This window comes from Agelaius tricolor, unplaced genomic scaffold, assembly GCF_023055355.1.
Source record: "Agelaius tricolor isolate 1412-34295 unplaced genomic scaffold, bAgeTri1.0.p SCAF_2, whole genome shotgun sequence".
NCBI lineage: Eukaryota > Metazoa > Chordata > Aves > Passeriformes > Icteridae > Agelaius > Agelaius tricolor.
The window spans coordinates 79,789,363-79,816,877 of NW_027269262.1; the positions used below are offsets into that span (position 1 = coordinate 79,789,363).

General features: G+C 41.6%; 1 protein-coding gene across 1 annotated transcript; it reads right to left on the bottom strand.

Moving 5' to 3' along the window:
- On the bottom strand, positions 1–26,727 carry SLC30A8 (solute carrier family 30 member 8). Its single transcript, XM_071449493.1, has 10 exons — positions 26,578–26,727; positions 20,307–20,770; positions 11,838–12,042; positions 7,839–7,977; positions 4,156–4,309; positions 3,585–3,630; positions 3,444–3,548; positions 2,951–3,056; positions 1,206–1,340; positions 1–189 (listed from the first exon to the last, which is right to left on the bottom strand). Exons 2-10 carry the CDS (start codon positions 20,384–20,386, stop codon positions 44–46), a joined length of 1,116 nt encoding a protein of 371 aa, XP_071305594.1. The 5' UTR covers positions 20,387–20,770; positions 26,578–26,727; the 3' UTR covers positions 1–43.
- Between the last annotated feature and the right edge of the window lie 788 nt (positions 26,728–27,515).

A 27,515-nucleotide genomic window follows, 5' to 3' on the forward strand; every position in this document is an offset into this window, starting at 1 on the left:
TGTAAGAGGGGTGATGGTGATTTGGCATAGCACTGTGCTCCCTTTAATCCCTGGGCTCTTGGCAGAAGACACAGTCTGGTTTCTGATCCTCCCCTGATTCAATCTGAATGGTGATGGAGTGGAAGCTGTACTGCTCAAACAGGGCTTGAGTAACATCTCTCAAAATCTTCTGGCTGTCTGTTGAGTCTGCTGCAGATAGCAAGCAAAAAGTAATCAAAACATACATCTTGATAATACTTTATATAATACTTTTGATAATATTTCTATATTATAGACATTGATAACTAATATAGATATTATATACTTCTAGAAGATAAAATTTTAACAGGAAGTTTGTTTGAAAAGAGTTTCTTGTCCTTTTTATCCTCCTTTCAGGAACCTCCATGTCAGCAAACCTTTGTTCATTCAAATGTGGTTGGAATATGCAATTTTGGCAAGAGTTAAGCCAAGTTAAGTAATCACCATAGAAATTCAGACTGGCAGAAGACTGGAGGAAAGCAGAAATACTTAATAAAGATTAGTTCATCCAGTCAGGGAGTAGCAGCAGTGCCAAGTGATTTGGGTGGCTGATAGACCCTCTGTTTTGGAAAGTGGGGACTCCATGGAGGACTTCATCTCTAGCCCTGACCTTGGCCAAACACATTTGGCTTTTTTTTTCTTAATGCATAAAAAGCTGACAGACAGATAAGAAAATTGACCTGAGTAATGGACAGTTTGTCAATTGGGATAAGAACTACAATTTAAAATAAAATTTTAAAAGATGAACTCGAGCTACCTCTAAACTCCATCTATTTTTAAAGATGGTTTTACTTCTGAAGATACACCAGGAATGCATAGTGGCCCTGTAAGATTTTCTTGTAGAGATCAACAGTTTTCAAGTTTGACAGAATTGTGATAAAAATCTGGTTTGAGTCTAATTCTTTTATTTATTTTAAATATCTTGTTATTTACTTTGTTGTTCCACAGCCTCTCAAGTTTTCAAGTTTTGGGCTAAGTAGAGGTCCCCGTTGTTTAGACAAGGTTTCTGGGAGGAGGATCTGAGAGTTTTATTTGCTATTATTGTTGATTTTATTTTTCCAACAAAATTATGACGATTTTTTTTAACAAGAAACAGATAAACAGTCAGCTTAATCTGAATCAAGAAAGACTGACCTTTGCTAGACAGCAGCTGAATAGTTACTCCCTGCTTACAGAAATTTACTGACCTGTGGCAATGTGAGCAGAGAGAGCAGTTTGATTCATTGTCAGAGACCAAAGACGAAGGTCGTGAACAGACTCCACTTTTTCAACTGTTAAAATTCTTGCTTTTACAGCATCATAAGCAAATCCTTTTGATGTTCCTGAAAAGGAGAAATTGATGGAAAAACAAGATTTTTAAGGGATAAGAATTGTGATCAATAGAGGAAAATGAATTACGAACCTTTATTCACTTAGATGTATCATTTTTATAAAAGTATTCAATGCTTTGGAAAGCCCATCTATTTCAGAGTTCACTGTGCTATATAATCTCATCCCTTGGTTTAAACTTCTAGGCTGAGACTCATGCATGTTTTAGGGGACAGTCTGAATGTCCAGTTTACATAGGTGGTGAGCTGTTTAGACAGATCATGTCACAGTTTTGCACCAGCATCTTTTGTGAGTGCATTCTCTGCCTCCATGAACAGCATGAACTCATCATGCTCCACTTGAATCAGTAGCCTGAAACAGCAGCTCCAGCATCCAATTTCTTTTCAGAAAATTCTGGGCAGAATATTCTGCTTAGGAGATAGGACACTCCCCAGAGAGTTCCCCAGGAGGACAGTGGGCTTGGTGCAGAGGGGAAGAGAGCGCTGCTGACTGTGGCATGTCAGCACTGCTTGCAGAAGCTGGAGTCACTGCTTTAAAAAAGAGACTCCTCAGTGTCAGGGGTTGCTCCCCTTCATGGTAGTTTGATTTTTATTTTTTTTTTCAGTAACCAAGAGATCTGCTTTTTGGCAGCCAAAATACAGTCAGTTGCCATGCTCTTGCCAAGGTACATTTCTACATGGAAGTATCTCTATCTCACAATCACTGAAAGCAAACCAACCCTCAAATGAAACTACTGTACCAATGTTTTATAACAGGTATTTTATTTTTAGTTTTTAATGGATATTTTATTTCTTGCAATAGCAGTAGGTGCAAGTGAAAGAGAGGAAAAACAGCCATGCAGGCAGTCACATTGAGTACCCATTCAGAACCTGCACTTTTAGAGCTACTTTTCCCTTTAATCCTCATGCCTTCACAGCTGAGAAAGAGGTTGCATTATATTATTCAATATGGGTAAGGCAAAAACATGCATCTGTGACTGCTGAAGTCATTTGGCCTTGCAAATCAAATATTCAAGCCCATAGCTGACAGGATTAAATATTGCTAAGCCTGGCTCTTCTTGCTGCTGCTGTGCTGAGAATTGTCTATCCCCATGCACTGGAATGCAACTGGAAAGCTCCAACAGCTTGCTTTTCTGGACTTAGGTGACTAAAGATCTTTTAAACTTCTGTCTCTTGCACTCAGCCTATTTCACTGACACAGTTCAAAGCACAGTCAAAACACTTTTTCTTGGCAAAGATTTATATTTCACACAGGTAAAGGAAGTAAACAATGAACAAGGTGAGAAGGCATCTCATATGCCAAAGGGGTGATAGAAAGAAATGCTACTCATATGGTAAACAAAAGCAACTCGGAGCTCATTAGCAAAATACCAGTACAAAGTTTTTTACAAAAACTGGCATATATGTAAACCCAATGTAATGGTAGAAAACAATTTTGATTAAAATTAGAAGTAGGTTTAAAGTATGATCAGAATTATAAGACTATTGGAAACTGATAAAGAAATGTGCTATTCTACTTTTTTCAAACATATATAAGAATTATGGATAAAGCAACAGAAAAATAATCAAAATGCAAGTGTATTGATTGTGGAATCAGGTCCTACCTTCCATTAATATAGTTAGAATATCCCTTAAAATCGTGATGGTAGTTGCCAAAACAAAGATGGAAAACACAAATGTGCAGATTGGGTCGGCTATTTTGTACTGTGGCTAGAAAAATATGAACACACCACTTTGTTAATTTCATTCTTGTTGGTTATTGTCATTTTTAATTAGCATGAAAGAATAATAAATTCCATTCATCTAGTACAGAATGAGTGCTGGCCCCCTTTGCCAGTTAGGGAGCCTCAGTGCAGGGAATGAAGGTGCTGCAGATGAAGAAAGGGAGAGACACCAAAGTATCCAGTTGAAACAGCAAGAAGCAAGGGTTACACTCTCAACAGTTATTTCAGTTCCCAAAAATAATTCTCTTTAATACAATTACAGTGTGTATGATTAAGACAGAGGAAATATTTACATAGTACCTGGTGTCACAACGCTGTGAAAATAGCACTTATCCTTGATTGCAAGGCAGGCATATGAACGAATAAAACCAACCTTAAAGAAGATGATAAGTGCACTAATTAGCACACTAATGCTCTGGAATAGATCTCCAATGGCATGCACAAAGGCTGCCTGCAGGCTGGCATTGCTCAGAGCTGGCTCCAGAGGGGCTGATGTGCCTTCCCTGGCTCGTGCCCTGTGGCTGTGCCCGTGGCCAGTCTGGTGCAGAATCAGGCTTAGCCTGCAAGAGATGGAAAGCTGCAAATATCAGAGGATTTACTGCATCTCATCTCTGAAAGCAGTGAGGCCATACACATCACCACCCCTGTCACTTCTGAACACTGAACAGAAAAATCTGACACCTTTAGTAGAAATGCAGAGGTGGCTGAGCAGACAGTTCCTAGGTTTTCAGTGATTTGCATAATCAAGAAAGTCTGTGAATGGGGTAATTAATGAGGCCTCATTTTCTAGAAAGTTCTTGAATATTCTGACATCTAATAAAAAGTGAGATGGAGAATAATCTTTTCCTGGGGTTTGTAGATTCATAATTTTCCTTCCCAGTGTGGCAGCTGACAGAAATGAGGAGAACAACTGCAACTTCCAATGAGAAGCAGGACCTCTCTTTTGGACCCCTTTCCAAATCCTCAAGGAGCTCATAAACACTTCATATTTTTGAGGTCATTATCTCTCTATAGTTTTTTAAATTGAATTACAGGAGCAGGTTCAAGGTTCCAATGTCATATGAGAAGAGAACAAAATAACTTACAGGATGTTGGTGAGCACAGCACAAGCAGAGGTAATGAGCATCACTGTAGCATCAATATCATAATCCGGGTGTAGCAGCCTCATGCAAGCCAAATATATCAACACACCAGTCACCATCCAAACTATTATCATAGACATCAAAGCTCCCAGAATTTCTAGGAATGAAAAAAATCTGATTTTAACAGTCAGAATAGGAATGCAAAAAATTTTAAAAGGTTGATGATAATGGTTCCAGGTGTATGAGCTTTACAGCCAGGAGAGCTGCTTCTTGTATGCTGGCAGCCTTAAAGCTCACAAAGAATGGGCCAACCTCCTTTTTGGTCACAGCAAATCCAGTGGATACCCAGGGTAGCCTTGTGCACATGGCAGCCTAACCCTGTTCTACCTGCCCCTACTTCTGTCCCCTTTCCAGGGCTGAGTTCATGCAACATTCTAAGAAATAGCAGAGATGTAAAAGATCATTTGGGGAGTTCTGGGAGGAGCAAAAGGAGTTTGCCTGGCCCTGACTGTGGTGTGAAACCCATAAAGACCAGCCCTCCTCTCCCAACAAGATTATCACAGGAGCAGAGGTTTGAAGGAAGGAGAGAGGCACAGCCTCCCCTGTTCCTGCACACCTCTCACCACTTCACCTTTCAGAGAGACAGTGGCAGCTCCCAACGAGGTCCTGTCAGCAAAACTTATCCTGGAACTCATTCTGCCAATGCCACAAAGTCATTTTTGTGCCACCAGCTGTGACAAGAACAAAAGAAGTTATTTTTTCCCTGGGGTAGCAAAATTTAATTTTGTCTCTATTGGCTTTGAGTTGAGCTCAAATAAATCCAGTCCCCAAGGCCAGCTTTTATTGCACTGTTATAGGAGAGGTCCAGGGAAGTGCATATGAACATGCAGCATGCTTTTAATAGGATGTGGGACTAGTAATTGCCATGTGACTTGAATGGGTAAATGAGAACAACTGAGACAATACCAAAGAAAATGCAAGCTCACAGTAAAGTGAAAGGCAGTAGACAGCCACAAAGCATTTGCACAGACCTCCACTGACAAGCCATTAAAACAGCTTATGATTTTTAATATAATTTTATGGGGATCCCCTCTTTTGCAGGCTGCAAAAGCTTATCAAATAACTGTTTTGCCTAAAACTGGAAAATAATAAATCAAAGTGCACTGACAGGGGAATTTAGTTTTCCTTAAAAGTAGATAGAAGCAGACATAAATCATACAATTTTTTTTTCTGCAGGTTGCAGGTTGAACCCCTGCAAACTTGGCCCAGCTGAAGGTGTTGATGGCTGTGCCATCATTGGCATGAAAGCAGCCACGAGCTCTTGTGAGCACATGTATCCACCTGTGTGGATTTATGCATATCTTCAATAACAGAACATGCTAGTGGTCATCTTTACATATTAATTTTCAATGGAGTATCTTGGCAAAAGTTTAGTTAAGCTTACAGATCAGTTCAGCAGCACTAAATACTTCACTTGAGATGTCCTCAGTTTCTTTTTTTCAGAACTGCTGGCACTTACAGAGCACAGCAAACAATAGTGTAGGATTGTGTAGGAATCTCTGAGTACAGCTGAGGAGAATTAAGGTGCAAGAGAGGTTTTGTATCTGAACCTAGTTTGGCTCACACTATCAATCTTATTCAGTATTGTGTTTCTGAGTTTGTGAAAGTAGCTGCACTGCTTTGGCATGGAGGGCAGGAGGCATTCATATGGCTAAACCTGAGCACTGCCATGAAGAGTCTTTTCATGACAATATCTATCAGTCTGAGAGAAGCAGTGAAGAAACATCTTCCAGTGTCATGGAGGGCTGCACCTGAAAGACCTTGCTAGTCAGTGAAGAGTGACTTTGCCACCTGACTGCCCTCAGCTGCTCTATTAAGGTGCCCACCTGCATATTAAACTGAGAATATAGCTGGGAAAATAAGCAAGAAACAGGATAACAATAATGGAATGCAATTAAATAACTTCTAACATTTGATGCAAGGCTCTTTTTGCTACCAGGATAAAAAGGGCAATAAAGGATTGGTTTTGAAGTTCTGCATTGCAATGACAAAATAAAAATAATTTAGTTCAGATTGAGGATGAAGTTACATGAAGTGGCTGAGCCTGCCTACATCATCAAGAGAGGTCTCTCTTTCACTTTTCTCCCCCCAGGATAAGAGATAATAAACGTGAAAAGGGATGGTAAATCAACTGATGTTAAGCTGTAGTTTACTAAGGCTGCAAAATTCAGCTGTGTGCTGTCTACATAATGCCAGCCATGCTTGGGCCATGCTGAACCTCCCACTCACCCAGCAGAGCTGGTAGGATACACTTAGGGAGCTGCAGAAAGGCAGGATGAGTATGGCACATGCCTTCCCTGGTACTCTCTGCAGCTACAGTCATCCCTGGCCTACAGAGATCTGAGTCAGAAGCTGTTTCTGGACTTTGCTACTGAACATCCTTGAAGCATTTATCATCTGAGTCCTCGGTTCTGGTGCACAGGTGTCTGGAGTTATTTGAGGTACACTAACATCTCCATGCATGGCCTGACACAAGGTGTATCATTGACCCACAGACTTCCAGAGTGACAACTGGATTCCAAATGGCACAAATAATTTACATATAAGCAACAAAACTGAGCTCTGAGACATCCAACATGAGACTTATTTTTAGACAGAGACAACTAAATTGCCTACCTGTAGGCACTATCTAAGTGACTAAGCTCCCTCTGTGGACATCAAATCAATGGTGACTGACACAGCTCCCTCCTTCACTGGCTGACTGGGAACACTGGTTTTTAGCTATGGGTGTCTGGTCACATTTGACAGGCCCTGATTTTGTGCTTGGCACCCTGTGCAGGTTCCTACAGGTCTTGTGCAACAGCTGCTATTCCCATGCCTAAACCTCTGACATCCTAGGGATATAACACTGGACTTCCACGTTTAGGAGGCTGAATGGAGTCAAGATTTCTATTGAATATCAGAGACTTGGATCCTGTGCTTAAAGATGCTCATGTGCTCATATTTAGGTGTCTAAATCTTGAACAGACTCACACTCCCAGAAAATGATTCTCATGGTTAGTATTTTGCTAGTGTCTTGTCTTTTTTGAAAACATTTGAGTTTGATTGTCAGGCTTTTGGTGTTAGGTATCATCTGTAAAATGGGTGGTTTAGGTCGAGGACAGAGAATTTAAAAACTTGGTTTCATCTGATAAAAAACAACAGTGATAAAGAGATATGAAAGGAGAGAATCAAGAAAAGGGTAAATCTTAAAGGATCTCATTTTTACAAATGAAACATTGTAAACTTTATAAAATAATTTAATCATTTGCTTTAGAAATGGAGCAAACCCTAATTTTATGGTTATTGTTGCTTTTACAGAAACTTGTTTCATAACAAATTCAGCGCTCAGTCCTCCACACACTCAAGTTACTGAGAGAAGTTACTGTTATTTCAACCAAAGTTAGCACCAGCCCAAAATGATGGTAAATAATGAACCGGAAGACATTTTTAGATAAGGGGTGATTCTTTACTTCTTTAAAATTCACTGGTTTACTGTGTTTCATGTCCTGAGATCTGTGGGAGCATTAGCGCACTGTCTCTAAATGCCTGCAGACCCGTGTTGGACATCAGCACGTTCTCCAGTCCCTGGCTAGGATAACTTCCTTTTCTCATTCCACACGTTCATAACATGGCATGTTTGCTACCTGCTCGGTGCCAGCCAAAGGTGAACTGTTTGGTGGGAGGTTTGGAGGTGAGGCACAGCGAGAAGAGGCTGATGAGGAAGCTTGTGAGGTCCACCAGGATGTGTGCCGCGTCGCTGAGCACGGCCAGGCTCCCGGCGATCTGCCCACCTGTGTGAAAGAAGCACCCACCTGGGTCACAGCTCTGCTCACGAGTTTGAGCCAGCCAGGTCCAACTCAAGGCCTGTTCTGCTGAGAATCAAAGGGAACACTCAATTTTCAGCCATCATACACAAGACCCAAACCTCTTCAAAGATAATTTCATTTTGTACCTCATTCATGCAGTGAAAGGGATGAATTAATAGAAATACATAAGCCAAATTTCTTAGTTAGAGAGAGACCTAAGAAGAGTAAGAGTTGTGATACATTAGTTCTGTAGTCACATTACTATTGTACTGTTTGACTATTTAAATATCAGATTTTTTTTTTGTGAAAAGCCATATTTTTGTGAAATTCTGTATTAAGCATCACGTTTCCAGTATCCATGCACTATCTTTTCACAGAACACCGATATTTTTATGTATGTACAACAGTTCAGAGACCTAGCTTGTGGGATTAATTTCCTATTTGTTACAGGAAAATATGCATGTTCTTCCTTCTGCCTGACTGTTTATTTGTCACAGGCAACACTAAAACAGGAATACATGGAAAGATCCCAGTAGAAGAACTGTGATAAGCAATCAGCCATTTTAGTGAGAACATAGAGAAAAATGTTCTGTTCTCAGGTCAAATCTATCATTTTGAATCTGTAATGCATGACTTAACTTTCCTGCTAGAGCTCAAAAATGTGCTGAATATAATTTTACTCTGTGGGGGTTTGGATTTAAGTGGATTCTGAAGGAAAAACCCACCAATTTGAAATATTTTTGGGTTATTTTAATCATATTTTAATTTTCTTTTACTCAGTAAGCTAAATGTCATTATTTTGCCAAATTCTTCTAGCCATATCTCAGGGCTAAAGGCAAATCCAAATAAACTAAAAGTTTGCATTAAACTTTCCCAGCTTCTGGTGGCTGCAGGAGACGAGGATCCCAGACAGGAGGACACTGTCCTTCCAATATATTACAGCAGGGGAATCTTCATCAAAGCACAAAGGTAAAAAAGGAGATGTGAAATAACAAAGCCAAAACACTTAGCTTCTGCATTTGGCAATGCATTTTCATTTTTCAGTCATTTAATTAATTTCAGCTCACTCATTTCTCCTGGCCACAACCTGTATGAGAATTAATGAATCCTGAAAAACATCATAAAATGCCTCATTCAAATCTTTGGCAGCATACCACTGCCAAAAGGACATGTAGATATATCTCTTGTTTCCTTATAGTTGGAGCATTTTCATGCCAGCAGGATGGACTGTCTAATTTCCTCCTGTATGCACATTTTAGATTAGAAAACCTAACACCATAAGTTCTTTTCAGCACAGAATTTTGCTCAAAGTTACTTCCCAAAAGGGAGAAAACGTGGCTGCAGAATTTGGGGGCATCTCATTCCTTGTGGTAAAATGAAAAATTCATCAGAATAAATATTTCCCAGAGCATGCTCAAGAGTAAATGCACACGTACTTTTTGGTCATGGCACATTTCTTAGACTTCCACTGTTTTCAGGGTAACTGTATCTCAAGAGGGAGGTGGTTCTGCTGAGCAGGGGGAAGAAGGCTTGTCTGGCAGTGCCCAGATGTTAATAACCCAGGCATCAGGTATCTTTCAGCAAACAAATATGTAGTTCACAAGCTGTGGGCAAAACCCTATAGCATTTTATGTACTCTATTTCCATGTTCTGTGGGACAGCATCGCAAAAGCTTGCTGCTAGCCTACTACCTTTGAAAAATGTTTGCAAATTATTATTTTATGTATTGCTGGCATAATTAATGCCTTGGGTGAGTTTCAGAGATCTCAGTCCGCTCAACTTAGCAACTTGTCTCACTGCTCAAGTTTTTCTGTCCTGCTCTGACATGAGACCACATGCAGTGTTCATCTCTCTTTCTACTGCCCAAGTGGAAGTGCTTTGAAATCCATTTGGTCCTTAACCACCAAAAATCATTGGAAAGCACTTTCATATCTGGGCTCCACACTGGGTAGTATTGGTCTGACTGATCTGGTACTGGTCTGACCTCCAGATCTGTGAAGATTGTGATGGATCTGCCTTAGAAGAGCAGAAGGTAATTGTCTTTCCAAGAGAGTCAGTGGTGTATCAGGCTCAACCAGCAGTGCCCTGTTTGGGAAAGTAGGAATGGCCAGCACAGATGGTTTGAGAAAAATATCATGGAAAGGTCTAGGCATTCAAAGAAGCACAACTTTTCAACCACTCTGAGAGTGATGCAGCTTTGTTTCTTCTGTTTAGCAGAATAATTCCCACGGAAGCTGTTTGCCCTCAGAGGGCAAGGAAGGGAGGGGAAGATACTCTTTATCTTCAGGAGTAAAATAAGTGTCATAGTTATAGGCTTTTACAGCTTTTTATCAATACTCCCAACAAGTGGCCTTTAAGACTCACCATTCCCTATAATGGATGTTTATAGATTTATAGACCACAAGCAGTAGAAATTGTCAGTCACTCAATGGTCAATCATCAGGCACAGCAGTCTTGCCTAATGATTAAAAATATTAAATGTATGGTTCATAATTACAAAAGTCTCCACAGAGAGCTGTCTGTAACTGCAGTTAATAACTGGTTTGTCAAAGTTTAATGGTCTGAAGCAAAACGGCCTTCAAGCCTGTTACTTAAGCTGTCACTGCAAAAAAACTGCATGATTCATTAAGCAAAATGAAACATTTAGTTAACATATCATCTGTCCTTCCAATTACCCTCTAGCACAGCCACATTCACCAAACTTAAGCCTACTGATTAGATGGTTTTGTTAATAATGCATTACTGGGAATTACTGCATGGGGATTAGCAGCATGCACTGGTTTTCATGGGGGAAATGCACGTGACCTACAAACAGCAGGGCTCCATGCAGAGGGAGCACGTGGGAGGGAAGAGCTGGAGAAGTCCCTGCTGGGTTTAGCAGCCAGAGGAGAAGACAGAAATGCAGCAAATCTTTCAGTGCTTCCACTTCTCACTTGCAAGGAAGACAAAGCCTTTCTGTTTCATTTTCATGGGGCTCCAGAGATGTCTGAGCTGGGAAAATATGGGTTTCAGAGGCCTTCCTGGCTGATTTTTGTTACATTGGCCAGAACACATATGGCAAAAGTCTGTGGGATTCCCCATGCCTCCCTTACCTCAGCTCACTGCAGGGAAGGGCAAATTAAAGAGCCAGGAGCTATCAGGTGGATATAAATATCACAGAATCCATGGAGAGAGCAGAGCAGTGCGACAAAATGAAAGCCAATACTCTATGAGCAAGCCAAATACTCATATTGCATGTTGTAGGGTGGGTCCAGAAGTGACAGCTAATTAGGTAGGGGAATAATCTTCCATTGATCCAGAGGCACACCAGCAGGCCAATTTAAAAGATAAACGTGCCCTGATATAAATACATTGACTTAGCTGTAGAAAAACAGATGGTGAATCTGGCCCTGGATTTCCCTGGATTTTGAAAAGACTCTTGCATTTATTTTCAGATCCTACTGCTAGCAGCCTCTATCAGTGCTGAGGTCTCATTGCCCTAGATAAATATGTAAAATCTTTTAATCTTTTTAAAGGATATAGCTCAATTTATTGGAAAATAAATTTGTGATGCCAAGACATGCATCAGTCAAGCTCAAAGACCTGGAAGAACAGTTCAGACCATTAACTGATCTTTGTATTCCTACCCAGATGAAGTCCTTGAGTGAATATATGAAAATATTTTGATAATTTCACTTAAACCCTCTCCTCCCCCCCAGTTCTTTTAATGACCAGGGACAAAGGAGAGTTATTTAGCGCCAGGTGGGCTCACCCCTGGCATGGTCCCTGCAGTCAGAGTGCACTCAAGGCAAGGATGTGGCTGTGCTGGGCACCAGACTGGGCTCTTTTTGAGCACACATACTTCCCTGTTATCTCAGCAATCATGAAGAAGGTGCAAATTACTGATGCTACACAGAGCTTCCTCCTGGCTTGATGCTGCTCCCTCTGTCTGTTCTCATAGGCCTGGGAGAAGCTGTGGCAGTGATATGCTGGATTAGCTCCTGTAACTTCTGCTTCCTGCTGCTGCCTCTCTTCATTTGAATTCTTCTGATGCCAGCTCATCCTTTGGGATAGAAAGAAATGGAAGGTTAAAAAAGAAAAACCCTGGTTATTCAGGCATCTGGCCCTATAGCCCCAGAAATGATGTAATTAATGCTTTCAAAGGATAGAAGCAGCATTGGGAACAGCAGAGCAGGTCACAGAAGAGGCTTGCTTACACAAGCAAGGCTCTGTGGGAGGGAGCTGCACATGAAATGAGTGTTCTGGCTGTGTTTCCCAGCTCTTTGGGCTCTTCTACATCATTTAGCAGTTTGTGAAGCACAGGGTGGATTTCTTAGGCTGTGTATCTCACGCACACCACATGACTTTCAAGAAATTGTACCTCATGCAAATAGCTACCAAGTTCAGCATAACATGGAAAAATTCTACTAAAAAAATCAGGATTTTATTCCCAACAGCTTTGTCAGGAAGACCAGTCAAAAAAACACCCTAAACTTTTTTTTCTTAAATATAATCAGCTGAAAACATTTCTCTCTTCTCTTTGCACACAGAACTATTTTATCTCAAATTTCCACATATGTACAAAATCTACCAATATTCCAGCATAGAAACAGAAATAAAGAAATTCCACCTCAGCATAGAGCCTGAGCATAGAAAATATTAGCCAAAAAATCTCATTGCTCCATCACAAAGTGATTTTTCAGCCAAGTCTGCTCTGCCACAAAACCTCAGTATTGTGCCTCTCAGAGTTCCTGCACAGGAAACACAGGGTGGAGGTACAGAGGTCTGGGGCCAAGCTCATTGCACAGCAGCTGTGGAAGCTCCTGGATGACCACGATGTTTGGTGCTCTCAGCAGAGCAACCAAGAGACTCCCCCTGGGAGGCCCCAAGGTGGTTTGCTGAGCAAGGATGTTCCCTTTTCCTTATCTCTCAACAGAAAAGAGCCCAAATTGCAAAAAAAACCCTCTAAATCCCCTCCCAGGGGCACTTAAAACCATTCTGTCTCTCCCAATACAACCCTTGTTGCCAGAGCTGCTCCTAATGTGATGAGTGCTCTGAGCCTGTGGCACCAGAAGGAGAATTCTGCTAAGATGCACATGCACAGTCCCTACAACCACATGGTGCAGCTGTTTGAGGTCTGTGTGTGCAGGGGCTACCCAGGAACACAGCAAACTCCACTGGTTTTTTTCCAAATTAGCCTGGGGACAGGATGTGGGACTGGGCTTAGTTGCCCCAGTAATAGCAGTGGCTCTTCCCCATTTTGACTTCAGACTTTCCTCTGGGACTAAGAAGAATTGTTTCTTCAGCTGAAGGAAACCTGTGCTCCAGGAAGTAACATGAATCCTGGTGACTTTCTCTAGTGTTTCTGCACTGTTTGTAGAAGTGTCAAGATGCCTAAATTCTCACTGGAAAGAAATTAGCTGGTGGCTGCCAACCTGCAGTAGTCTGTCCAGAAAAAAACTCTACTGAAATCACAAGATTTTCCAGCTGCTTCTTTTGGGTGGCCTGAGGGGGCTGCAGCTGCTCAGCAGGTTTGAAGTCCTGCCAGATGTCCCACACTGGTGGGCAAGAGGCAAAGGCACCGGCAGAGCTGATGTCTTGGCCTTTTGCATTCATCAACATCACAGAGGTACTGACGAAAGAAGAGCTGACCCACCTTGGCAGCCAAGCCCTGCAAGTGTAGATAATCAATGTGGATTTGGTTCTGTAAATACTGAGATGTGCCAAGGGTGCCATGTTCCCCTGAGTCAGCCAGTTTCCCAGCCAGGTTAGCATGTGGTCTCTGTTTGCTCAGTGGAGGTGACTGATGCCCCCTGTACGTGAGGAGCTTGTGTGAAACAGCAACTGGTCACATTTAATGTCTGATGCTTGGAGACAGGGAATTTTCTTAGTCCTTTTGTCAGCATTTTCCTTTATTTTCCTCACATCAACAAACAAATAGGAGTTGGACTGTCTAGGGAATGGGCTGCCCATCTGGCAGCTGGGGTCCCCACCAGCCAGTCCTTCTCCAGTCCTTTAGTTTTACATTTATCGGGTTCACTGTGTCATTTTTGTACAATATTTTACTGATGAATTAGACACAGAAGGTACCACAAATTAATTCCTTCCAGATGGCTGAATAAAATGCTGTAGTTCTCTCACTCTCCCCTGGAGATCAGGGCAGGCAAGGTTTTCTTTCTCATGATCTCTCTCTGGAGTTAACTTCCAATGCTTTTCTATCGTTTTCATGTAAAATTAATTTCCCCTTACCTCAATTTTCGTCAGCTGGCATTGAACATTAAAATCATCTTAATGACATGAGTCATGATCAGCTCAACAGCCTCTCAGGCAGGAATGCCAAAATTACCACTGCATATTCTGAACCACCAAGTCCTTTCCTGTTAACAAAATAGGTCGCTCTGTGATCTCACTCTCTTTTGTTTTTTGTCTTTCAGTCTCTCTGTCAACTAACAAAGCCTCAGGGCATCACTGAGGGCAGGAAAGCTCTGTCCCCAGATCTTGCTGGACAGATGCAAAAGCAAACAGAGACTGTATAAACCCACAAATGTCACATTTTTCTGTCTAAAGGGTACCTAAATAGAAGTGCCCCGGTTGCCAGAGGTGGTGAGCATTCACTGCTCCCTTTGAACTTGCAGAACAGCATCTGGCCTGATGAGTTGGGAAAACTCCTGCCAGCTCCTGTATGTAACCATTATTTTTCTCTTCAAAAAGCTGCCTGCCACTAATTAAAAGAATCTAAGAATCTAGGAGGCAGTTTTATAAAAGTGTGAATCAAAAGCTTAAGGTGCAAAGATCAGCTCTGTTAGACCAGAAATTCCTTCACAGTGTTTTAGAGCAAGATGTAGCCTTTGAGCTTCAGGTCTCTGTGCCAGCATATTGCAGAGTCACAGATTAAAAAATAATCTTTTCTCCATTTCAAATTCTATTTTCTTTGTAAAAAAGATAGTCAGGGGAACGTCACTGAAAGGCTCCTACTGAGTCATGCCCGGAAGGGAGAAGCAGAGAATATTAATACATATTGCAGATTTCACACAAATCATTAGCAATAGCTTTTTATTACAACTTCCTTTCTGTTTATTTTCCCTTGGACTGCTGGGTGCCTTGATCTGCAGGCTTGTGGGAATAATTGCTATCCTCCTAGACCATTATAAGTTCCCCAGTCACAAGAGGAAAATGTGGAATCACTGCACTTTCCACAGGAGATCATCTCCTTCATAAGGGAAAATAGTAATTTTCTGCTGCCTGAAAGGATAATGAAACTACCTTCAGAGAAAAACTTATCAAAGCCATAGTCACCTCCCTTATGCTGGCACCATTCGGATTTTAATTGATGTACCAATCTTGAATATTTTCAAGGTATTTAAGACGCTGTTAATAACCTGGTCATCCAGTTTCTCCTTTTCCTTACTGTGGGTACAAAATAAAGGCAAATATTTATATGTTTGCATACATTTAGGTCTCCAGTAGATAGGAATTCATGCCTTATTATCTTATGTGCCTCATTTTGAGGGCCTGGCCCTGTATTCATAAATGTATTGTCAAGAGTTTTCCTTCTACATAACCCTATAACAATACCTGCCTGAAGAGTTTTCCTTCTGCTATAACAATAGCTGGCCTGGAGACCAGAGGTGCATGTAGCCAAGTATTCAAATTCTGTCATGAACATGAAGGAGTACATAAGGTCAAAGTACCAAAGAGGAACATTCCCAGAGAGATACTGTTCCCCAGTTCTGAACCAGAGCTCCTGTCCAACATCTCTTTACAGATCTTTATTCCACAAGCCCAGCTGGCTTAAAAGTATTGAGTTCCACAGTTTAATTATGATGTGTGTAAAAATAATGTGTCTTTTGTCACTCTGGAGCTGTCTTCCTGCTATTTTAATTAGTTCTAATACTGTTAGAAATGACTGACTATTCCCTGTTTACCTGCCTCACATCATTCATGATTTTATGTATCATTGTTATACCTCTGAATCATCAATTTTCTGAGCTGATGCCCTAGCTATTTAATTTCTGTTTCATGTAACTCACTACCTTGGTTCTAATTTTCTTTCTGAGATGAAGTGGACAAAACTGAATTGGGCATAATAGAGATGGCATATGGCCAGTACTGGGAAGACACAGCCCATTCTGCAGGGTCCTGGTGTCACCTGCAGGGGGACAAAGGCACTGGGTTTGGGTGTGCTGAGTCTGCTGAGTTACTGTGTGCTACTGGGCCAGCTGGCAAGCCAGTGCAAAGGAGCAACCACAGGGCCCTCAGCTAAAACAGTCCAGAGATCACAAGAAACACCTATCATCTTCCTGAGCATTGATTCTGTAAAGGATAAGGAGTGGTGGAAAGCCTATCTTTGATGAGGACTCTTTGATCTCGTAAGAGTTTTCATATCACCTGCAGGAAAGGAGAAAAAAACCAAAACATTTCTTATGCGCTTGCTATAGAAAATCACTCTTCATCTAAGAAATCATCTCCCAGGTTCACTTCAAACTTTTTGCTTGCTGGTATGAGCCTGGCAGACAGGCACCAGTTAGGACTCCAAGGCCTATAGACAAGAAAATCTACAGGTAAATGCCCTATGTTTAAAACTTTTGCATGAAGACAAACCCTAACACTTCCACACAACTTTCCTACTATCAGCATTGCCCACCCCTGGGTCTTTCCCCATCTTGTCTTTTGTCTCAGAGACAAAATAAAAACCAAAACTTTGAGACTTAAAGCCTTGAGTTTCACTTGTGTGATGGTATTCAAAATCTCAGTATAAAGACAGATAAAGAACATACTAACAAATCCACGCTGGATCAACCCAAAATCTAGCTCATAGCATAGCTGGCACGATCAGATGCAAATCCACTGATTTATGAAGTGGAATATTGAGTATTTCTGGTCAATTTACAGTGATCTGTTGCCAGCAAGAAATAAAAATATTCTTGCCTGTGTTCATTCATGGAAACTTGAGGAATTTGGTCAAGCTGTTACCTAGACCATGATAAAGGGTTATCTAGATCACCATATAGGTGATAACAAATAGAAAAAAAATAGAATATGAATGATTAGTCATTAGAAGAACTTATTCTCTTTTAATACCACCATTGACTGTGAAAATGCCATACAAAACTATCTCAGAGACCTAGTTCATACCTAATTTAAAGACAGATGCTGTATGACTTACGGACAACACGTTTTGCATGAAGCAGGAGGTTCTGAGTGCTCAGCTTCAGACCCTGTAACCATTATGGTTCATAACCTTCCTCAAGTCTGGTGGGAAGTGGTGTCCTGTCCTGAGACCCATCCTGTGTAATGCCTTGCTCTGTTTCCTGGAGGAGGAGGCGTAGGGCACCCTGATCACGTTGGCAGATGATGCCAACCTGGAGGTGCAGCTGATAGATTGGAGGGCAAGGCTGCCATGAGGAGTCTGGAGGAAGAGCTCAACAGGAGCTGTTCAATTTCACAAGAACAAATATAAAGTCCTGCACCTGGGACAGACAGATTTGTGAGACCATATCTACAATATCATGTCCAGCTTTGGGGTCCTTAGCACAGGAAAGATCAGTAAATCAGAGCAGGTTCAGCAGAGGGTGACCTGGATAATTAAAGGCTGGAGCACTTCTGGGGGACTGGACTTCTTGTGAGCACCCAGAGGCAACCTGCCAATATTCCTGAGGAGGCTATTGAGAAGATGGAACTTTATTGCTCCATATGGAGTAAGGATGAGGTCATTGGTCATAAACTGAAACAAGTTCCAATTGAATATGAGGGGAGGGAAAAAAGATTGTGAAGTTAATACCCTATTGAAGCAAATTGCCCAGAAAGGTTGTGGAGTTTCTATCCTGAGAGATTTTTTTCAAGACTAGACTGGAGACAACCATGAGCAACATTATTCAATCTCTTGGTTGGATCAGAGACATCCTTAAGGTCCCTCCCAATATGAATTGTACTATAAACTTACAACTGATCTGACTTTCAGAGGGCTCAGTTGAAGCCTACCCCCTTTTAAGCATTTCAAGTTTGACATGGGAAGCCTTAATGCATCCAAACAATCTAGTGACTACAAGACAGGTCTGGCACGTGCAAAACACTCTCCTCCACAACCCTGAGTGCAGGGAAAGGAGTCAGCTTTCAGGCTTCCTACTCACATGGTCAAGATAAAACTAGTTTTGTTCCCTGTGTATTGTAATGATGGCACTTATTAAAAAAAAAGAGGCTGGGGGATTGCAATGATGGCATTTATTAAAGAGGCTGGGGGATGGCAAGGAAATAGACAATCTGTGTGCAAAATAAATTCTGTTGAAAGCATTAGAGCTGCTCATTAAGGCTACACATGGGGAACAGAAAAATGTGGTAATTTATACCAAAGGCTAAGATGAGCCTATTGCTACTGTTGGCTTAAGGCAGCTGCTCTGTGAGCTCAGGCCCAGAGGGCTGCATCCCCTCATGGGCTGGTTGTGGCTCACAGGCTGGCACCTGGGTCACTGGGCTGGCTGTGGCTCACAGGCTGGCACCTGGGTCACTGGGCTGGCACCCTGGGTCACTGGGCTGGCACCCTGAGTCTCTGGGCTGGCTGTGGCTCACAGACCAGCGCCCTGAGTCACTGGGCTGGCACACTGGGTCACTGGGCTGGTACCTTGTGTCACTGGGCTGGCACCCTGGGTCACTGGGCTGGCACCCCAAGCTGCTGGGTGCAATGGGAAGCAGGGAAAGGGCTTCCCCTGTGCTATCAGCTCTTTCCAACAGGAGGGAGACTCTGGCTCTCAGCCCCCATTTCTGGTTATTTCTGGAACAGAGTAATGAAATTGTGCAGTTAATCAAATTTCATCTGGCAGAAAAAGCAAAATGGAGAAGCAGCACACAAGCCACATGGCTGGATGACAAGTCCTCTTCATTTTGGAGAGCTACCTCCTCCATCATTCAGCCACCTCAGGACCACCACTCTAGAGCCCTCCTGGGACCAGCCCTCCAGCTCAGGGGCTATTGCATGTAGCTGCAGCATCAGTCCAAAAATTGCAATTGCTGCAGCAATTCACTCCAACTAATTTCAGTCCTAAATTAAGAAATAATTATCAGAAAAAAATTGACTCCAGAAGGTGTGTCAGCTCTCAGATGGGAGGATCAGAGGCCAGGGATTCTTACCCCCAGTGTGCATCCTGCCCTTATGCTTAGCAAGGATATTCCCCATTACCAGTGATCCAGGGGCAAAAATGCTTCCTCACAAGGCAGCCTAACAACTGTCCCTGTCTCAGGGGACCATATAATGGGTTTGCCCAGTGTTGTCCTTTGTGTCCCGAGGTTGCAAGGGGCCTAAGGACCTCAAGCACTGAAGCTGTGCACACAAAATTGCAAACTTTAAAAAAAACACTGTCCCAAATAACTAAAATGAACTGCAGAATCGTATGGGATCTTTTTGAAATATAAATATTACCACAGAAGTCATTTTGGACAGTGCCATCTATATTTATGGAGCCATGAAATAATATTTAAATAATAACCCAGACGTTCAAATGACTAAAATGCGATGGCACTGACCCCAGTATAAGAACATGAAGAGACAGATTTCCATTTGAACTGACAGTGTTTACGCCAAGTTTCTGTCCCACATGTTTTAAGAGAGCCAAGCAATAAATAACCTGAAAACCAATGAGATAATGGAAATGTCAAGAAGTGCTAAGCTGTAACTGAGCAGCTATTTTCTTTTAAAAATACTTGCTAGTCTGAGTCAAGAGGAAGAATGAAAAAAGGTTAAACTGCAAAACTATTTTGTGATAGACATTTATATTCTTTTTTTAACCCCATCTACAGTATCTTATGATTTCAGAGGATCTTTCCTCACTCAAGCAAACATTTACTCACCAGACCTCTGGCATACAAGAGTTACATTAACTCTAACCCCAACAGACAATCCACAAGAATAAAGCATTGCCTTTCTTTCAAACCAAATGGATAATTTAGACATTCAAGCATGAAGGAGCCTTGAGCCAAACAGGGTGTCAATAGCACAATTATAATTCAGCCTAAAATTGCAGCATAATCCATGAGGTTTTGCATCCTACAATAAATCTACTAAGCTTATAAAATACATAGCAAGAGACACTTGCTTCAACAGTAGATTGGTTCAATCCATCACAGACACAGACATATCAGACTGCTGTCTAGTAAATGCTTCAAATATCTAATAAGAAAGTTTTGGAAGAAAAAAATTGAACAAAATATTTTGAAAGTAGTAAAATGTATGCATGGTGAAACTCTCCAGACTTTGACTCCTGCAGCTGGCAGATTGGTGATCTCATATTGCTCTGACACAGAAATGTCAGTGAAGGAAACAAAGAGTTGTGTTACCTGTCTAGGCCCAACGAGTACTTCTTGGTGTCCTTCTCACTCACAAGGCAAGTTCTTTCAAGACCCCTTTCAGTAGCCATGAAGAAAGTCAATGGGTTTTTGCTTGTTTTTTCCCTTTAAACTCTCTTTTCTCTGTCTGAAGTGATACGGGCAGAAATGTCCTCTTGACTTATGCAGAAGTCTCTGCCAAATATTTTAAAATGAAAATGTTTGAATAATCTTCCCAATAAACCTGAGAGAAGCTGCGAGGGAAAGCTTCTTTCCTAGTGCTGGTGGCGTCACTCCCATGCCAACCAGTAACTTGCTGAGCATGTCAGATTGGAGACTTTGGGCCTCCCTCCCTGTTTGTTCTTTTTTTTCCTTCCATGTTTGATGCTGGCTCTGCTCTTTGGTCACGTGGGGGGTGCATGCTCTCCCAGGCCCAGGGTCCAGCACACGTGCGCAAAGCAGCTCCCGTGGATGCACTGAAAGAGGGAACCAGCGTCATTAAAACTGCCTGATTTGCCTGGAAACAGCCAAACCCCTGTTTGCCTTTCTGCATGCTTGGCTTGGGAGGAAAGTCAACCTCCCTAACTCCAGCTTTGTCCAAGCCTTTTAATCTGAGCAGTCACTCTAAGGACTGATTTTTTTCCCCTAGCATCTTCTCTCCTAATGGTTCAAAACAGAAGAGGCTGCTTATTATTGCCATTTGCAGCACAGGTTATTGAAATCTTCATTTCAGGAGGAAGGACTGCAGGTTGTTATTTCTGCTTTATTCAGTTTGTTAGTTCTATCAACAGCTGCAGTCCCTGGAGAGGAGGAGAAGCCCTCCAGCCTCACCTCTCTCACAGCCTGACCTCAGACATTTTCTTCAGCACTAATGGGAAATCTCTCACGGGTGCTGGTTGTGTTTTACCATATTATTATTCTGGCAGAAGCACACTGTCAGTGAGAGCCCTACCTGTGCACTGCTTTCGTGGGAGAGACAAGAACAAGGCAGTGGGAGGCTGCACTTAAATTCTGCAAAAAAAAAATCTTTTTTTACCACTGGTACTTTAATATGAATATGATGAACTGGGATTGCCTGTTCCTTCCCTCAGCTGTCAGAGCACATACTCTGTCTGAAATTCATGGGGACAGGTGGCACATTTGTACATACAAAAGTAAATAATTGGGCTTATGCCATCAGAGATCCACATGTTGCCTCCCACATGTAAGCTGTGCAAACATTTCCTTGGAACCTGTGAGCCAAGGAGCTGACTGTATATCAGGCATTTTTCTGAACAGCCACAGCAGAAATGCATTTTTTTTCCACAATGTGCTGTCATCTTTGCTGCTCTAATGCTCTTTTCTTGAGAGCCTTTTCCCAGGTTCTTATACCCACTTATGCACCCTTATTAGGTGGAAGAGATTGATTTTATGACTCATTCCTGGAACTTCCTATCTTCATCAGAACTGTAAAATGTTGCTCTTTAATGTTTTTTAAAGTTGATGCCACTTACTGGACCTGAAAATGTTTTTGTCCAGCAAGGCTGATTTGAGAAGAGACTTAGGACCAAGGATGTATAATATGGACCCATGGCATTTGCAGAAATCTTACAAAAGAGAAGTACCACATTTCTTGTCACCCCACTAAGAGCAACTTTATTCTGCTGCCAAGAGGGTGTAAGGGAGGAAAATGAAGGTGGCTTTTCCAGCTGTGCACCCTAGAACCTGACACAGGCTTATAATTCACAGTCAGTGAGAGATTCTCCTGGCTCCCCATCCCATAAATGTCACCATTGTTGCAGTGTCTTTGTAAGCATCTCAACTTATCTTTCCTTCAGAAATTACCAAATGGCAACATCCTGTTCCAGACTCAGGATATCAGAAAAATAAACCTGACCTGGAACCTGATTTACAGTGGATCTCAGCTTTTCTAGGGTGCTAAGCCAAAGTATCATGTCTAAGCACCTTCAATTAAGGAAAATTTAAAATCCACCTCAGAAGATTCCTGGTAAAGCCAGTTTCTGTTTCAAATCACTGTAGGCATGTAACTTTTGTTAGTGAGATAGATGAGTTTCCATCATTTTGCAAGAGGATCTTGAGCCTCAGGTGCATACCAGCAAAACAAAGCCATAGATCATTCACAGCATTTAATCTAGACTTCTGTTTTGTGTTTATTATTGTCAGTACTGATGGCTGTGCTTCTCAGGAGACAGGCTGTGAAGCAGGATAGAAAGAAATCTCTTCTGAGCTATCCACAAAGACTTGGGTTTCCTCTTTATCAGACTCTGAAACTCATTAAGAGAGAGACAGCAACTGTCTGTGGAATTTCTGTTTCAGAAAAATTATTCAGACCATCTCAATAAATTCATCTCAGGCTTTCAATAATAATGCAGTTTGTTTCTGAGCCTACATTAAAAATGCCACAAATCCAATCATACCAGTTTTAATGAGCCTAGTCAAGGACATTTCTCAAGATTTTCATCCAATACAGACATGTGAGGCATCACACTGGCTTTTGCAATTGAAAGCTCTTTGTCATTATTATCCAAAATCTCCATTAGTAAAAAAGCATATCCTTGATCCCATTTCAACTTTAATCAGCTACACTTTAAATATGAAGAAAATCCAGTCCCTCTCATCCTGTCATTATGGGAGCAGATACTGACAGCTTAAATGTACAGAGGAAAAATCAGTGCATCTATTAATTGAAAATGCCACTGCAGTAGATCATTTTTATGAGCCATGAGACATCTTGAGGATCAACTGCAAAGAGTTTCTCTACCTTTCTCTGGCATCAGCTTTAGTAGCTCTGTACTGCATCACCGGCAACCTGGGGATCCAGGCATTTGTGATTCTGGGGCTTGGTTATTACAGTTTTAACATTTGTAGTGAGAATATGCTTTTTTCACCCAGTGAAGCTCCAGTGCCTTCCAGCCATCTGTCATTTTGGGATCCAAGGCTGGAAGCAAGATAGATTTAAGGGATTTTCCTCTTAAGGAATTTTCCTCACTTTCCTCTTCTTGTGAACCCATCAATGCAGTAACCCATTATAAGTGAATATCAAAAGGAAAACATCTACCCCAATTTCAATCCAATTTAAAAATCATTAAAAGGATGTTAATGTTCAATATTTTAAAATACTAAATTTTTAAACATCAATATTTTTATCTCGGGTTTGCTGCCAATTTTTCAAAAGAATGGAGACTTTCGATAGTAACTGACTAAGGGGTGAAAATCATCTGCAATGTTTTAGGTGGATATTTTAGATTGCACAAAGTCATTGAGGAGAAATAGACTTTTGAGGCCCTTGCCAAAGAAACTCAAACTTGCATTGGGAGTGAGCATCTAGCAGGAACGTGGTACTACTCTGGGGTGTACACCTTTCCTTCCAACAGGAAAAGTATATGCTGCTACCAAATCAAGTAGAAATCCTTCTGCAGAGCCTGGAGCTTCAGGTCAGGACATCTACCCCTCACGTGAGTTGAGTTTCCAGAGCATCCAGAGTTTCTCCTGGTGCAGCCAGTGGTATGAGACAGCCCCTCCCAAGACAGAAGTCTCTGGAGGAACTCAAGGCCTTGCTATGGATGGTGAGGGAGCCCAGGGTGCCCAGGCTGGGTAGGGAGCACTGGGAAATAGATGAGGAGATAGGGATGAATCTAGAACCAGCATGGGAATCCTGAAGGACACCACAAACATGAACCCTTGCACAGCTACAAATTTCCTCTGGCCCATGCAAGGCCTCTTGAAGGTTTTTTTTCTCCAAGCTGTGATATGAATATGGATCTAATCTGTGTGGTGGGATGGGGGAAGGAGGGAAAGCAACCTTTAGCATTTTTTGTCCTTTTTATCTTATTTATTCAAACTTTCATCTTGATTGCACTTTCTTAGGGCCAACATTTCAGAAGTGCTCTGAATTATCTTCCCAGTGTCTCAGGTCTCACAGATGAACCCCCATTGTACAAATAACCCAGCTGTCATTAAGTTCCTTCGAGGGACCAGGCCTTCAGAAGTAAATAGTGCCAAGAAATGTTGTTTTGATACAAAGCTACTTTGCTTTTCTGGGAGTATGGCAAGGTACTTTGCTGTCTGAGTATCCCAAAAGGTCTGTCCAGGAGTAGCACAGCCTAACCTTAGAAGAAGTTTTTCATTCTAGGCTGTAGCTGAAAATAAAAAGACAGTGCAGTAGAAAAACTAATGCCAATGTCATCTCAAATGTTACTGTCAAAGACTGTGTCAGCTTTTGTTATAAAAATATATTATCTTTCTCTGAACACCTAGTGGTTTTCTGTCTTTTTTTCCATTGCAATTGCAAAGGGCTTCTGCATGGTTTTGTTTTTATGATGTCTGAAGCTGGTTGGGGAATTAAGCCTGTAATTGCATTGCTAACAAGTATTTCTTCGATACATTTATTTTTCCTTGGGGAAAAAGACTGTTAGGAAGAGAGTACACATATTTCGGCAGCAAAAGAGACAGCTGTGACATTTGGCTCCTAAGTTACTACCTGGATATCATTTTAATTGTTTTCTTCTACTAATAAAATATAGTAACTTTACTGCATTAGTTCCTTTATTACACTTCCAACATACATTTCATTGTCATGTTCTTCCTAAGTATATTTGGGTCATGAAGATACATAACAATACATTGAGAGCCAGTTTGTTAAAAACACAAGGAGTCCTGCATTATTTCTCACCGGTGCAAAACTAATTGGTTTTTCTCAGCTGCTGCATATATATTTATTTTCCATTTTATCATCTCTATAATTGCAGTTTGAATTAGGAAAAGGACAGAGCAACCTGGCAAAAGCAGTTGGAGGGACAATTTGTGTTGTGCTTCCCAGCAATCAGGATTCTTCAAGCCTGTTGAATTGCAGTGGGTGTTGAAAGAGTGCTCACATCCCTCTTGCCTGGGCCATACTGGCCATTGCTCAAACACTTCTTCTTTCTTCCACGACTTCTGAAATTTTCTTTGCAATAATGTGTATTTCTGGGAAGAAGGAAGCCAGGGCTCACAATTCAAATGTCCAAGAACACTGAAACTTTAAAGAAATGAGATGTTTTTTGCCTACCCCTTTTCCAGCTTCTGAGTATGTACAATGCACGCAGGGCCCGGGGCCAGGACAGCTGAGCTGCAGTGTAAGGGCTCCCCAGGCACACCTGAGCCATGGCACAGGGATGGCATACCTGAAAATTCCTGCTGGGAGCAGGTAGCCCTCTTTGCTTTGTCTCCTGGAAATTGCTACTGGGTAAGATTTTCTTTGCAGCCACATATTTTCTCTCTCTTTTCTGCTAAAGAAAACCTGAAAAGTCCAGTATAAGTTCAGGGCTGGGATTTCAAAGACTGCCACTCTTGCCCTGCATTGTGGCAAGCAGCAATTTACCCATGAAGAAAGGGATCTAAATGGGACACACTGGCTGCATGTCAAGGCAGAAAACACACAGGGATTCTGCATCTGGCATCTCAGAGGGCAGCACATCTGTGATCCCCAGGCAGTGCTCACCTGGACTCCCAGACAACTTGAAGGGACATCAGCCTTACAGCCTGAAACTAACCCTGTGGAAAGAGTTGAAACACTTCTAGTTTAGAGAAGCAAAGCGCACTAGATAAGCTATAACTTAAATGGCATTTTCCACACATGCATACCTTTGAGCTGCCTACCATAAGTCTGTTTCCTGCCTGGATTCTCTGGATACCTTTTATGTAGTGCATATGAAGCATCTGGAAATTAAATGAAGAGTTAAATAATGGCTCTCTTGTGTATGGGGCGCAGTAAAAATTACGCAGAGAGTTTTTATAACTTTTTTAATATAATAAATTTAAAGAGACTGAATGCTGGTTTTATGATATGAGATTTCCAGATTGCTCCCAAGTCAGTAACAAGCTATTCATAATCTTTTATTATAGCATTGTCATGATGACTGTAATCAAGTCCCTGAGCTACCTGATGATACCAGGGGTAGCATCAAGCTGGTGAATATGGATAGGTTTGCATTTAATAGGACATTTAAAGACTCTGGCTCCTGCTTTTTTCTAATATTAAAACTCTGTTGATAAATTTGGATCTAGTTTTCTCTTTAAAAGTATTTGGGTTTTGAAGGTTTCTGTAAGATACCAATGTATGAGCTGATTTAGTAAAATACAAGTTTGTGTCCCTACTAGAACAAATTACTTTGCCAGCCTTCCTCTACTGTCCCCCACTGTCTGGGGTTTTCAAACACAAATAAAAATTTGATCTAAGCAAAATCTGTTAGGAAGGCATCTAAGTAAGAGCATGCTGATTATTACAAAGGTTGGTGGCACTCACCTGCTAGGCTTTTTGGCTTTTTCTGGCATATCAATACTAGAACACTACAGCATCAGCTGGACCTCAATTCCTGCAGAGCATCTGGGCTGACCTCATACCAGAGGCTGAATCAGAGGATTTGCTTTGATGCCCGGTTTGTGTGTTTTAACATTCTGGGGTGCCATCTGTAAAAACAGGCCTTCTGTTAGGGTTTGCACACATCAATAAATTAAGTCATTGCTCCAGGTCATCTTGTGCTAGTGCTGTACAGACAGCCGTGTGTTACAGCCATGAGATTTGCATTTGGAAAATGTAAATATTCTCCTCTTGCTAGCACCCAAATCAGAAGAACCCTTCCCCCTTTTCAGCCCCATGGCTGGGCTGCCCATTCCTTTCCAGCTTACACAGCCTTCTCTTTAAGCCTGCAGTGATGGATATTCCTCATGCAGTCTGTTTCTGTGCTTAATTACTTTTGCTTTTAGAAAGTGTTTCCAAATGCCTAACTTAAACCTCACTGTAATTTAAACCATTATTTCATAATGGCGAATTAATTCCTTCCCTTCCTACAGCTACCTTTTCTAAGTTAGAAGCTGCAGTCATGCCTCTCTTTTTTCTTTTAGCAAGCAGTTCCAGTTCCTTTGGGCTGTTGTTTTGGACTGTTCTGCCCTGGACACTCACCAGAGGCTGGATTGCTTCTGAGCATCAGTAGCTGGGCACAAGTTCCAGCTGGGGCCATGCCAGTGCTGAAAGAAGAAAGATTTCCACCACGTGTCACGTAGACAAAATCCTGCTTATAAAACTCAAGACAATGGACACTGGAAACAGTATAATGTTACTTACCTTCTTACATCTTGTGATTTACTAAGTGCCCTTTCCACCCAAACAGCTCTTCTCCTTTTATACTGGTGCTTATTCTATTTTGGCTATTGAACATTTGAGGAGACAATTGCCACTACCTG

Bases quoted from the DNA above. Each gene is read 5' to 3' on its own strand.
- SLC30A8 (XM_071449493.1), bottom strand. From the start codon at position 20,386: ATGGCTACTGAAAGGGGTCTTGAAAGAACTTGCCTTGTGAGTGAGAAG. The intron at 3,631-4,155 runs GTAAGTTATTTT...CATCTCTTGCAG, and splicing joins GCTGTGCTCACCAACATCCT to GCTAAGCCTGATTCTGCACC. The intron at 3,057-3,443 runs GTTGGTTTTATT...ATATTTTTCTAG, and splicing joins CACTTATCATCTTCTTTAAG to CCACAGTACAAAATAGCCGA.